Source organism: Larimichthys crocea, chromosome XXI (assembly GCF_000972845.2).
Source record: "Larimichthys crocea isolate SSNF chromosome XXI, L_crocea_2.0, whole genome shotgun sequence".
Lineage (NCBI taxonomy): Eukaryota > Metazoa > Chordata > Actinopteri > Sciaenidae > Larimichthys > Larimichthys crocea.
Genome location: NC_040031.1, coordinates 13,947,538 through 13,962,285, shown reverse-complemented (window position 1 = coordinate 13,962,285; position 14,748 = coordinate 13,947,538). Strand labels below are relative to the sequence as shown.

Below are 14,748 nucleotides of genomic sequence, written 5' to 3'. Positions count from 1 at the left end.
AGTCATGCTGGACTGAAACCGGCTCAAACACATGGTCGCATTGTGTTACATTTACACCAAAGATCCTCTAGTGCCGTGACCTCACAAACCTCTTTCTTTGTCTTTTCAGAGCACTTCCACAAAAGCGTCTAAAGCGCAGGTAAGATGAAACAGTCGAACATGTGTGTATGTGTGTTATGATCAAATATATCGATAAACACCTAAAGATGTGCGTCTTGGGCTGAAACACAGTGCTGTAGTAGCTCACAGCCAACAATTATAGTCGTGTTTAATCAATTACAATACGTGCGCATGTTATTAATACACAACTTAAAGTGGATACTGGACAGAAAGTCATAGTACACACACAAGTATATAAAGATAGAACAATTCTATTTAGTTTGAACTGCAGAAGTTCAAACTGAATGAATGCATTTTACCTTTTTGATTATTTTTAATTATTTTCCTTGACTTAATTAAAGTGTTAAATGTATTTCTAATAAGCTGTGTTACCATAGTTTTTGGCAGAAAGTCAAAGATGTATGAAATGAGTAGGGTGATGCATAAAAAGGTATCTTATATCAACATCCGTGCACAGCTTTTGAAGTTGAGTAATGTTGGTCTGTATCTGCGGACCGCACAGAGCTGCCTCCTTATTCTTACTTGTTAACTCAGCTGCCACAAGTCTTATACTGCTGTATCGTCCACATTTAAAATGTCCGTATTCTTTCTGCTGTATTGGAGATCAAACGACGCAGATGCCTTGACGGTATGGTAATGGCTTGTGCATCAGAAGTATTACCCGTGGCTCTGATTCTCCTGTGGCGAAACATCACTGTAGATGATTACTTATCGCCCACAGTTTCACAGTTCCTGTGCACCGCGGAGCCAGTTAATTGGGGAAACGAGCCATTTCAGAGCCACGACCCCTGGCATTCCCTAGTTTCACTAAAACGTGATGTCATATTTGGACATTGTTCATTATTCCACGACTTGACCTTAGTTGTTCATTGTAGCAAAGGCTCTAAAACACACACTGTAATGTGTCTGTGAAGGAAGACTGCCTAATGTCTGAACATCCAGGATGAAGCCAGTTCCTCACACTGTAATCTCTCATGACGAACTAAGAACATCTCATTCTCTCCATCTCTCTCTCTTTCTCTCCTGTCTTTGTGCTCAGCCTGTAAGGAGTCATCTGTGGACTCGATACTTAAGGGGAATTGCTTGTTCATAGGAGGTTTATCTGTGTGGGATGGGACGCTCTTCATCTGTCTCTGCCGAACGGGGGGAGTGAAGTGGCGATAAAAGGAAGTCAAACTTGGCTATGCTGCAGTTCTCCTGTTTTCCGTCTTCATATTTGTATATCTGAAATGACTGTTGTAGCCAAGTGTGGTATAAAACGGGACTAACCTTTTGTTTTTTTTAAAGTTTGTTTATTAAAAACTTAAATTAATGTTTGTTTTTTTGTTTTTTTTAACAAGCACCAAAATATGCTTAATACCCAACAGTGTAAAAGGAAAAAAAAAACATTAAAAAAATAGTTTTGTGTAACCTTGTCAGAAAATACAGCATATTTTCTAACTGTTTTGTGTAAAATATTTATGCAGATTTTTAACTTATTTTTCTACAGTGAAAATTCTGGTGTAATGTGGATTTTTGTGAAGGTTTTAAATAGAACCGTATTTACTGTGATAATCTATGTTAACTGTCACATGTAGGGGTATTTGAACAATTTCCAGTTGTAATTACATTGTACATGACAGAAGTCTTAACAGATTATCCTATTTATACTTATTGAATGCAGTACTTTTACCCGTGTGTATGACAGTGGGGTGTGAGGTTTTGCCAGTTATGTCAGATTTGTATTTAGTGTAATGCAAACTGTTACAGGAGCAATAACTCAGTAGTTAAGGACACTACCGTGTAGCTCTTAATCTTACACGCACTGTTGACAGTACAGCATAGAAATGACATTTCAGTACACATTTAAAAATGTAAATCACACCAGTTTAACTTCCCCACCACCTCTCCCCCAAGTAACATGAACTGTTTATCATAGTTGCAATGATAACTTTACATTATTACTTTTTTATTGTTAAAGGTGTGTTTTCTACTGTATCTTGTCCCTGTTGGAAATCTAATACTGTGTTTTGTAATAAAATGGGGGAAATGACAGATGTTGACGAACCCTAGTTGTTTGTACAGATGAGTATGCAAGGTGTTGGAATGGCGGAAAGGAGCAATGCATCCATTGTGGTATGAATATGAGTTCCTTATGTGTGCATTGGCTGAGTTATTTGGCGTCCATTAGCAGAACAGCTTTGGGAGCATGCTGTGGAGGAGCTAATGACTGGGCCAGCAGGGCAGAACCCCTGCCGGCCTCAGCTGTTAGTGAACATGCCTGCAGAGAAAACGGAGTTCAGGGAGAGGTCCGCTACAATATGGCTGTCCCGCTCTTCAATCCACGCTCACACACATGCAACATTCATGGGCATTAGGACTCCAGCATGTGATATAATGAGACCTTCAGGTGCTGGTTTATTCTCCTTGTGGGGTTAAAGCACTAAAAGTATATGTTTTGTGCTTTGTTTTTATGTCTTTCTCATATCTGCAATGGTCTGTGGCAGCACATAGAACTGTTTTGTGGTAAACTGATAAGATATGTCCAAAATATGCAGGCAACACAGTTTGGGGTCATTACAATAACTCCACCATCAGCTCGAGTTAAATTCCAGTAAATTCACGTGTCAACAAAAATATCTTCTTCACAGATTCTTGAATCAAGACAAGTTTTAAAAAGGATAACAAATATTTGAGCAAAGAGGAAAAATGTCACGCTTTCACACAATGCGTCTGCAGTAATAAAAAAACAACATAATATTAATAACAAAAAGCTGTGTAGCAGCACCATCAGGCCAGTGTAAACTTTTAAAACCCTTATTACAGATGATATTTTTCACCCTTTTTATAGATTCCTTGAGCCAAGAAAAGTCATTCAGGCTGTAGAACCGATTAAGTCATATGCAAAAGAAAGAAGCATTGGGCAGTGGATTTTCATACTTCACTGCTTTTTCGATTTTAAGATGCAAACATATTAAAATGTAGTATCTACAGATCAAAACAAATATTTATGGTTAAAGGTTGGTTAATCCCATTTAAACCTCCTAAAATTGCATTTAACACTCACTTAATTTTGCTTGTGGTTTATTAAGTAAGTGGAGGACTTATCACAGGATCACATCTGTAAGCAGGAAGTTCTCCACAATAAGCATGTACTGTGAGGTTAGACTGCACACATTACTTACACTTATTCAGTTACTCATGAGTCAAAGTATAAGACAGCTGAATAGACCTATCATTTGTTTTGTTTTTTTGTAGCAGTGAGTAAATAACATTCCCGCAGTTCTGTTGACAACACTCCACTAATTAATCACAGGCTGTTTGGCTGTGACAAAGTTGGAGCTGATGGTTACAAACAGGATGCAGGCCGTATCTGCAGTGCAGTTTGTCCAACAGGAGACTGGACCTTTTTGGACATATGCATGTTACTTTTGCAAACTGCATCATTGTTTTTGGGAGCCCAGGTTAAAATTTGATCCTGCCTGTGTGTGCGTTGATCTGACACTGAGTCCCGTAACGTACTTTCTGCTTTTGTTGCTTTGAAAATGACATGTTTTATTATGAATTACTTGTATGTGCCCATTCAAAACTGCAGACATTTATTTCATTGTTTCGTGCTTTCATTATTTTTTAAACTATAATCCTAACCTGTAAACCTTGAGTTTCATAAATATTATTGTAAACCACTTCCTAACATTGACATCCTTCTATAATCTCTAATAATCGTCTAATAATCCTTGCCGTTGGATTGGATTCATGTTTTTGTAATGCCTTCATTTCTCTTTGGAGCCTCAAGTGATTATTTGCAGAATGTTTCGATTAAAACAATACCACATTGTTAGTGAGGATTGCCCGAACCATGACTTCAGAAGTGACATCATTTGGAGAGAACAGAATGATTGATAGAAAGACTGGCAGGCAGATTTAGAGAGCGGACAGCAGCTCTGCCTGCAGAATCTAATCCCGCCTCAGCCTGTCCGTGAAGGAAAGGCTGGGATGCTACCCTGAAGTGACGTCTGTTCACTCAACCCATGAGATGAGTTTTCCTCCTTCATCTTCTCTTCCTCCAAACACCCAGTGTGATGCCAATCCCTTCGCCTCCGTCTCCACTGGAAAATCTCAGATAAACTGTTTTGTTTTGGATTAATCACAGCATGTTCACAGATGTGAACTTATTGATGTCCCATTCTTTAATATTGATCGAAGTTGCACCAGTAATGGAAGCACATTCTGTACCGTGACATGTGAACCTCATTAAGTCGGTCCATTAGTCATGTGTGACATTGTATCTGTAAGTGTTGTCCGTCGGTTCTGTGGTCCAACTACTTAGATCTGGACGTCTTCCATCGTCTGCAGCACTGCGTACACTTGGTCCTGAATCATCCATCTGACTTTCTCATTGTGCACAAAATCTTCGCTTTGCTTTGGCTACATGCGCCGCTGTCTCCATAAAGAATGAAGGCATTACATCAAGAACAAAAGCAATGAGCTGCCGCTCTAAATCCTGGACTGGAATTGTTTTTTCTCACTTTTCCACATATTTCACAAAAAGAAATTCTAGGGAATGGATGTTGTTCACCAGGAAACCTCAAGAGTTCAGTTAAGAGTGTTATTTTAGAGACTGATTAATTATTGTGCCTTACTAAAGGCTATTAACATTTTTTTTTAAAATTAGGAGCAGTGGCCATCATACTTTGCGCAACTTATTTATACAAATTACGATTTAACTTTAGTGTAGATAATCATACATGTGTGACAAGAGTCCATATAAGGAATTCATGCAGAGTGTATACACATGGTGTGTGTCTGCACAAAATTGGACCGGAGCATATCAGCTGCAGGAGTTTTTGTAAACAGCTTAACTCTTCCTTTTGTAAATGTCGTTTTAATTGGGTTTCCATCATGTTTCCAAATCATTTGTTGCATCAAGAAGCCCTAATGGTCTTTTTATTGAGTGGTCTTTCCATCTCGGTAATTTTCTTTAGTCTATTTGAGATGCTATAAGTCTGTATTGTGACATAACCGTCCATCCACGGTTTCATCTCCTTGTAATATTCATTCTGATGGCTTATTCATTTGTTTAAGCATTGTGCACAAATATATTTTGACAGCTTCAGACCCTTCCATTAGTGCAGGCTGCATGGAGAAATGGTCAATAATCTATCCTTAAGTGGCCCTGACTGTTGACCCATCCTGTCAACACAAGAAACTGACGCTGTCTAAACATCTTCCAGCTGGGGAAGCCAGCCACTCACTGGTAGCCTTTCGCTCACTATCCACCATCTTACGGTGCAGGGTGTCCCTTCCTCCTGTATATCCTTTGATTTTTGTGGCGCTCTGGGAATTTTCCTGTTCTCAGCATGAAGCAATTTGACCAAAAAAAAAGGTGGAATGAACTGTTACATTGGAACAGTTGTCATGCATGTACATGTTGTACATGAGACAGATGTAGTGTCACATTTATTGTAGTTAAATCTGAACCTTGTGTGGAAATACATACGTACATACAGCAGGATAAACAGTGTGGTCCGTATAATCGAGTAAACTTAAATCTGCAACAATCTCAGCTTCTGCTGACTCTGAAAACTACAAAACAGAAAAATAACTCTGGAACATATTTAAGATGATGTTGATCCTGCCAGCCAGTAGTTTATGTGCACAAAATGTTTCTTCTCATCGCCTTACATCCACAAGTAGAGATTCTATTACAACATAATAAGACAACACTGTGTTTACAGGATAAACGCCACCAGGCAGAACAATAACAATGAAAAGTCTGCACAAATACACATGGGGGATGTACAAATAACAACCTCACTCTGACTACTGTGTCCTTTTACCCGGTAGTTGTATATCAGTTGTAGAATATTGCAAGGGGGGAAACAGCTAGTTTGGCTCTTTACAAAGCTCCTACCAGGACCTCTGAAGCACATTGTGTCTCTGTGCACATATTTCTACATAAGTTTACAACAGTTACAGGCTGTAAATATTTCTTGGTAAACAAAAGGTCACAAGGATAAGTCAAGAAATAGTTTCACATCAACTTCCTTTAAAGCCATAAATTGTCTTTTTTACATTACACAGTTTATATGCAGATTAAACAAAAAAAGATGCATCGTCACTTAGTGGGATTTGGAGGAATTTTTGAGGTTTGGGGAAGGGCAGGATGCTTCCAGTCTTTATGCTAAGCTAGGCTTATCACTTCCTGACTCAAGCTTCATACTTAACAACATGGGAATAGTTTTAATTATCAAACTCTCTGGGAGATTGTGTATAATGTTTTCTCAGAATGTCTCAATTTCTCAAATTGACTGCCCAGGCTTAAGCGCATGGTTTCTCCCTCGGTACAATTAGTCCAATAGACTCAGTTGTCATCGTGCAAATATGACAACAACACAACACTCTGACGGGGGAGAAGTCAGTGTGTAGAGGTTATGTAAGCGGTAATTACAGTTGACCTGAAAGCAATGGGGGGTCTGCATTAATGAGTTTACGTCCATCTCTGTGCTTGCCCACGACTCATTCGCTGCTGTTTCCAACATTCAGGCTCTGTCAGTGTCGAATGGCCCTTTGGCCATTTACCCAGCGTCACGCTTCCCTCTCTGCTCTCCCATCAGGCTGTGCAGCTGAACGATAGTACCAGCTTTTATTTATAGATGATAGTATTTCATCAGATCCACAGTGTGCCATCAGCACCGGAGGAAAAACAGCAACAATGAACACAGTGCATGTGATTGTAACATCATCAGTTTCCTCTTTCAGCTCAGAGTAATGTTCTGTATTCTTGGATTTGTTATTAAGATGTGCTCATATCTCATGCAGTATCTATTTTTTCATGTTTGTTTTCTGGTTCTGGTGGGAAAAAGGGAGAATCTTGTGGGATTCATAAAACTGTACGACTTCCAGCTGGTGATCATCATACGACAAATAATCACCAATATAAACATAAACCAATTATACTCTGCTTCCAGACATTAGCATTAATTTATGTGTCTGACCTCCACTTACCTTCTGACCTGTATGATTTATTTATTGATACTACTTCTTGTTTATCTGTAAATCAAGTTTTTACGGTTTTGTTCTGCGCACAATGACGTGAGAATTCATTTACAAGATTTATTTAAGGAGTTTACAACAGAGGATGTGCAATTTATGTATTTTTCCTTGTGTAAGCTGATTTTTAGGAGCCTGCGTGGCTCAGCATTTCTGGTTCCTGACAACACTTGACATGTCTCATTTTTGACAATGCTTCTTAATCGTGGCAGGTTTACGTGCTGATTCATGAGGGTCAAGGGAAGCGGATGGGATGATAGTGATTGCAGCATGCTGTGCACTGATGACAGATGCAGAAATAAATGGTTAGGGCTGCTTTCGGTGTTTTGAACTCAGGCCCTGGGGAGAACCAATTAGTGAAGGCACATTAGAGATGCCTAGCATCAGCATCCCTTGTACCTCATGTGAAATAGAATAAGTTTATCTCAATCCTTTAGGTATTGTGCCACATGTTTCCTATGCATATTTCTCTGGAGGATAGAGGTTGTGTGTGATTGAGGTCGCCATATGGGAATAATATCATGCTTCTTGCCTGCCTTTTAAACAATTCCATCATGTCAGATTGCTTCAGATCATCCCCAGACAGAATAAAAACTACTTTCTCTACGACAAAGGCGACACGTGAGAGAAATGGAGCAACACTGCGGTATTGTGCAAGATAATGTCAAAAGGAATTACTCACAGGGCCTTAAGTTATACACTAATCATTGCCAGAGCAGTACGGCTTACACTCGTCAGCATTATCTCCACATCTTTGGCATCTAACCCATTCTTATGTCGCAGGTTGGTAGGTATAAGTGACGCTTACTGGTTGTGTTCGGTTTCCTTTTCTATCTGAGCTGGATCCCCCTTTTTCTCTGATGATTAAATACATTTGTTCTTAAAATCTTGAAATGCGATTGGCCTGCTGCGTCTCCCGTTGTCGGATCCCATTTTCCAGGCTTCAGCGATCTGTCAGAATTGCTGCCCAACTTTCTGTGTGGTCTCTCTCCCTCTCTCTCTGTGTCTATCTATCACTTGCCCTCTTTCCATCCCCTCCTCCCTTCATTATCTTCTTACGTTATCGAGCAATACGCCTTGACAGCTACAACTCTGTTTCTCTAGTTCCTCCTCACATTAGGCAATATCTTAGAGTTACATGAAAGCCCATCAATCCCATATGGATTTGGCAGGCCTGTAAAGAGGAAATGGAATGTGACGTGCGTGATTTACCTAGTGTGTGGTTACACAGAAACTTGCCATGTACATATGTTGAAACATTGCTGTCTTATACAAAAAACAGCAATAAACAAAGTATAGGCTACCAAGATGTTTTATTTGGTAATCTTATGGATCTTGGAGATTAAACAATAATTATATAATTATACAGCTGATTTATTAGTAGTAAAATCGTTTATTTAAAGTTAAATATCTCTGAATTTTCTGGATACTTTGAAACCATCAAATTGTACCTTCATGATAGCAGTGCAGTCCTAAAGACAACAGGTGCAACTTCTTGAGATTTAAAGGATTTAAAGTCTTGTTTCCCAACAGAAATCGGACATTCTCAGAGAACTATTCATCTTGTCAAGTAAGCATTGCAGAGAAGATATAAACAATTAAATAAAATAGAAAGTGTAATTATTCAGTGCGGCTGTAAGTACAAGTGATGCAATTGGTAGACGTGCAGAATAAAAAGCTAGATATGAACATGTGCTAGATATATAGAGGACAGAGCTATAAATATATATTAGCATGTCCAAGTAAGTGTGCAGTAGTGTGTTAGTGGAGAGGGTCAGTGGTGGAGGGGAACGGAGAGTCCTTTAGTGACTCCCAGAGGGAAGTAGGGCAAACAATCTGTGACCTCAGTTAGAGATGTCCCTGAAAATGCTTCGTGCCCTCCGCAGACACACTTGCACTGGACAACCTCAATGGTGGGGAGTGGAAGTGATGCATTGGACACCAACCTCTGCAGTGCTTTCTTGTCCAAGACAGAGCAGTTGCTATACCATATCGTGATGCAGCTGGTAATATAGCTCTCAGTGGTGCAGTGGTAGAAGTTCACCAATGCTTGCAGAAATAGATTGATCTTCCTGACTCATGTGGTGGTTTTTCTGAAGTCCACAACGATTGTGTTGAGGGACAGGTTGTCATCAATGCCAATCAATGTCACAAGGTGCTGGACCTCCCTGTGGTCTGACTCATATTGTCACTGTTGTTTCTCCTGCAAACTTGATAATAGTATTGGAAACGTACAGGTACACAGTCACAAGTGAAGAGGGAGGAGAGGAGAGGGCTCAGCACACAGCCCTGTGGGATGCCAGTATTCAGGGTGAGGGTTGACGAGGTGTGGTTGTCTAACCTAACAGATTGAGAGGAAGCAGTGATGCCCAGGTTGCTGAGGTTGGAAGGGATGATAGCATTGAAATCTTACTCTCACATAGGTGTTAATGTTGTCCAGGTGGGAAGTCAGGTTGGTCTAGGTCGTATAGACATGTAGATGTTTACTAAAAATGAGAACGAGTTCTGCTAATCGTACTCTTACAATCACATCTCATGCAGTGAAACTGTTTGAGCTAAGGTTATTAGATCCAGCTGACTTACAAGGAAAGTGTTTAGCTGCTCAATCAGGTCAGATTACTTAATGTAGTGGTGACTAGTCTCGCTCCCTTACACATACACACACACACACAAGGAATGGGCATGTCACGCTAACGCTGGCATGGATGCTACCTCTTTCATCTAAGGGCCAGCCCACCTCTCCGAATGGGCTCCCCAAACGCCAGCTTTCATTGCCTGATATGGAAATAACCAGCGACTATAAAACTGTCGGTGTGTGTGTGAGAGAGGACGCTTGTGTCTTTTTAAAACCGTCTTGTGTACAAAAAAATAAAGTCTTGTATGTGCATGACTTTTAGAGTTCGGATCATGAAGCCCTAGACAACACAAGAGCCGCTCTGTTGCCAAGTTAGTCTGGATCTTTCCAAGAATGGCTGGGAGGGTTTTTGTACATGTCAGAATTAGCAGTGTTTGCACACAGGTAATAGCTAACCCAACCATTAGCTAGAAGTGACCACTTGACAGCTGTATCCTCGAGATAACATCATAAGGCTCAGCTCTTCTCATATAAAAGACGTTTCCTTGAACACAACATCAAAAGATATGTAATCTTTGATGACAAAGCTGAACACTATTTTACTCTGCTAGCTGACACATTACTGGTACAAGCCCAATATGGAGCCTTTAATGGTCTGTCTCGACTGTTAAATGTTGCTTTTCACTTCTAAATCAGATTTTTAGGACTATATGTCATGTTTGTTAGTTGTTATTGGTCCCAATTGTGTTTTAAATCACGGTTAGCGAAACAATAGTTTAGCATGCAGACAGAAAAGTGGAGGCTTGTATAAATACCTGCGCAAGATTGATGTTGGCCATCTGTCAGTTTTGTTTTGGTCAATGCATTTTCATCTGGAGGGAATGACTAAATCAGATTGCAGATTTCGTCTCAAAATATAAATATTGACATCATATGTACTCTTTTAATGTATTCCAATGTAGGACACCACAAACATTTGATGGAATGTTTTTTTTATTCTCACGTCTGAGCTATCATGTCATTGTTGGCCAGATTATCTAACCTTAACCTTCCGATGATATACATGACATCTGCACATAGCAGAAGCGGCTAAAGGCATGATGACAAGCTGCCTCCTGCTCTCAGAGAGACGGGGAGTAGGACGTTGACGATAAGGGCCGAGCACGGAGCACTGCGACGTGTCTTGTGCTGCAGTTGCGAATGACACGTGGAGAGAGGGCCTTCGCAGCCTCCTGCCTCTCAGGGCTCCTTTGGCCTGTGTATAATTGATGAATGGAGTGAATAAGAGATGAGTTTGTGACTGTCAGCCAGCCTGATGGGGATGGACAGAGCTCAAGTTTGGCTCTCCTCATCTGGCTGATGATGACAATGATGGTGATGATGATGCCTGTTTTTTTTTTTTTCTTCCACGACACTGTCCTGGACTCTGCCCGGGCCGTGCATCACCACTATCGTCACTGCTACCTCTTCTGGATAGCAACACAAAGACAGAGGGACGTGCCAGAAAAGAAGAGGCAAGGAGAGGAGAAAGAGGCAAGAGGCGGGGGTTGGTGTGTGTGTGTGTGTGTGTGGGGGGGGACGAAGAAAGCGAGAAAGGAAGTTGAATAAAAGGAGGGCAGAGGATAGGAGTGGGGGAGGGGAAGACCAGAGCAGCTAGAGAGTGGAGAAAATAACCTAAAAGAAATAATAACATACTGATCAGAGGGGCATTCAACTGAAGAACAAAAAAGGCATTATAGTCCGTTTGAAATTATGTCTTTGAGCAGCTAGAAATCATCGTTTTAGCTTTGGTAACGGCAGTGCTTGCTCGTAGTAGTAGTTGACTAGGCAAATTATTATTTCTTCAATCTCCTCCTATGTATCTCTGAGGAAATAGAGGCAGTTTGTGCAGAAAATATCTGTGATTGTTAGAGGCAGGTGTTGTATGTAGGAGATGTTAGGACAGCAGTGTGCTGCCGTGGTATGAATACATTACCGGGGTCGTCCCTGAATCATTTTCAATCTCTGCCCCTTCTCTAATAACCATTCTGCCATTCTGAGACAACAGTTTACATATCAATGTGTTTCTTCAGAGGGGGATTACCAACAGAAATTGGACTTGTTACAGATTTGATAGAAAGAAATGGCTCATAAAGGAATGCATTTTCTCCCATCCTGACATGAATACCGATGCTAAATTGTCATTGTAGTGTCCAGAGATAACTCAGCCATGTACAAAGTTGCAGCAAGGTAGCTAAGGGAAACTAAGGGATCGACACAGCTTTGAGACATAAATGATAATTCCCAGCTGCAGTTAATGAGGGTAACAGTGTAAGATGTGATCTATGTGTAAATTTGAGCATATACATATTAACATATTTGACAAAAAAATAGCTATTTCATGGTCACGATTCACCAGATGGGCCCTGATGAATGAAAACAAACAGATGGACACTGTCCATAAATCCACAATTTATTCTCAAAGTACAATATAATCTGCTACAATCAGGATATGCAGGTTAATATTTTCTAACCTTTGACGGTACCAATTATAAATAAAAAAGACATCACCTCAGATAGCCATTAAATATCTCAGAAATATAATATTATAAGCGCAGCTACTATTGTTGTATTATTAACCACAAGTTATTGGTTGTTATGTCCTTCAGCTAGAGTTCAGGCTTGGGAAACATTCAATTTGAATGAAATTTTCTCATATCTGACATAGTGTTATTGTGCTTTAAGTGCTGGTGAAGTTGCAATCAAATCAGAATCACTCCTTGTATAATATTTTGTTACATTAAAAGGGGTCTTAAAAACTCATTTTTAAATTTCCGTTAGATTTGCTGTGACTAATCATGGCCCTCAGGGGATGAATCAAAATAGAAAAGTCCAAATCTGATGGTCATGGTTTAACACATGGATGCTCGTTAATAAACTCCATTTTCTTTTTCCAGGCTGCCATTGGAGAACACTTATTCCCTTTTTCCCTCTCAAATAGAGACCTTTCTTAAATGGTGCCACAGACATCAGATTTTAGAAGAAGGCTCCCGCAATAGCTCAAAGACCGGCGCATACGTATGCGTATATCATCTATAGCTGTCTGTCTGCTCGGTTCTTTGAAAATGAAATGGAGACATGCGACGGGAATCTGCTGGTTTAGTGGATAGCTGTGGTGGTGCCATGGAGAAAGAGAGTCTGCCCTTTACACAACCGCTGGGACTGGGTGACTGACATTTCTGCTAATGCCATCACATGAACCGTGCCATTTCAATGAAGACATGGACAGATGCCACCCTGTGCTCACACCACTGTGACCACACAGGAAACTCCATGTCTCTCTGTGTTTTCAAGTGAAGGCCTGCGGAGGTAAATTCTTACAGCCATCTATGGAAGCAAGCTGCCCCCTTAAACGTCATATGTTGAATTCTTCAACTGATCAATCAGTGCAGGTGACAGCACAGAGGAAATGCGGGCGAGTACAGTATATTGTATGCTTGGACATTGCGCGGCCCAACCAAACACCACATGGTGAAGCTTTTATATGTTGCATTTTACAGCTTCGAATGAATCTCAGCAAGCACGGCAAGTTGCGTGTCTGAATGTCATTTGCAGCTGACATTTTGCAATGTGTTGACCTCAGTTGAATCCGAGTCGTTAACAATACATGGTCCACTTTGACAGCGCTCCGTGCAGTCTGAGGGGATTAGGAGCTCGCAGAGCTCAAGGACTCTCTCTCTGCTTTCTGATAAACTGTCCACTTCCTCCTCTACTTTGTGTCTTTTGGGGGAAGGAAGGTGTTAGTTGGATACAGAGCAGGCGAGTACGCAAGCAGTGTAGCGAGGGGAGCCGAGAGTTTCAGCTGAGTCCAGCGTTTTTCTCTCCGTTCCCTGATGGCTCCCAGATGTTTTTTAAAGCAGCCACTCTCTCTGTATTTGCTCTCTTTCTATATCCCCCCCCCTCCCTCTGTCTCTCTCTCCTTTCACATATTCTGCCCCTCTCCCTCTGCTTGTCCTTCCAATTTTCCCTCTCTTCAGGGATCACACCCTTCACAAAAGTGCTCGCTTCACCTTGTCTGATCGTAATCACCCCTTGTCAAATAAACAGCCGTTCTCCACACTTGTTCTCTTTATTTCTCTTTCGCGTCTCCCTCCTCTGCCTACGCTCTCTTTGCTTCTTTCTCTCTCTCACTCATCATTCGTCTTGTCTAAAGTATAGGGAAATGGCATTCTGTTTCTCTTACAATACACCGGACTGTGTTGTGTTTTTGCAGTGTAACCACAGACCAACTGGCTTCACCAGCAAATGCATTGCCCATGTAAAATTCATGTGCTTCTAATGCATTCATCTGCTCGTTCACTAGTAGTCCAAAACATGGCCGGTACTGACTTCAGCCATTGTGTTTTCAGTACTGAAATGTCTTCCTTTAAAGTGCAAAAATAGTCGTTGTGCTCGAGATGTGAGTGCTGTATAAAAGCCTGTTTCCTCATGCAGGAATTAGTGTGTGTGTGTGTGTGTGTGTGTGTGTGTGTGTGTGTGTGTGTGTGTGTGTGTGAAAATGTAAAGACAGACGTGGAGGAGGAAAGAAGAAAGTGAGTAAGGAAGTCATAAGTCTCCTTGACCCCCCCTCTCTCTCTTCCTTAGCTGTCCAGAGAACACAGAAACATAACTCATATATGTAAACATGTTTACACAGCCTTAAAGGAATACACCATTAATTGACTTACCTCTGAAATAGTCGGAGAACCATCCATATAATTGTATATAATATATGTGTATTTTTTGCCAGTAGTAGTTTTGTCTGCAGCAGATTTTGTCTGCGGCAGGTAGAAAAAAAGCAAATTAAGTGAATGTTAAAAACAAAACACCAAGTCCACTTAGTTTAAAACATGTTCAACTGGCCTTTCTTTATTTATGGTGTTGCTTGTGTTCTCTTAGCATTCCCTTTTTTTTATATTTATATGATAATTTCTTAATATACTCCTACATAATTTAGAGCATATATTCCTAAATATTTATGCGTAAAGCTCTTACAGCGTGAT

General features: G+C 40.5%; 1 protein-coding gene across 5 annotated transcripts in view; it reads left to right on the top strand.

Annotated features, from left to right (window-relative positions):
• The window catches only part of LOC104940678 (zinc finger protein AEBP2), a 34,066-nt gene extending 19,988 nt beyond the window's left edge, over nt 1-14,078 (top strand). For 2 of the 5 annotated variants that reach the window (XR_003461351.1, XR_003461352.1), the window contains exon 8: nt 110-134. Coding sequence is in view for 3 of the 5 variants with exons in the window: in XM_027272954.1 (XP_027128755.1) it covers nt 110-139; nt 11,205-11,260; nt 12,664-12,707 (130 nt within the window). In the remaining 2 variants the exon portion in view is untranslated. Of the gene's footprint in view, nt 1-109; nt 140-1,159; nt 2,155-11,204; nt 11,261-12,663 lie in introns of those variants that run through there. The other 3 variants (XM_027272954.1, XM_027272955.1, XM_019260862.2) reach the window with 3 other exon arrangements.
• The last annotated feature ends 670 nt before the right edge of the window (nt 14,079-14,748 follow it).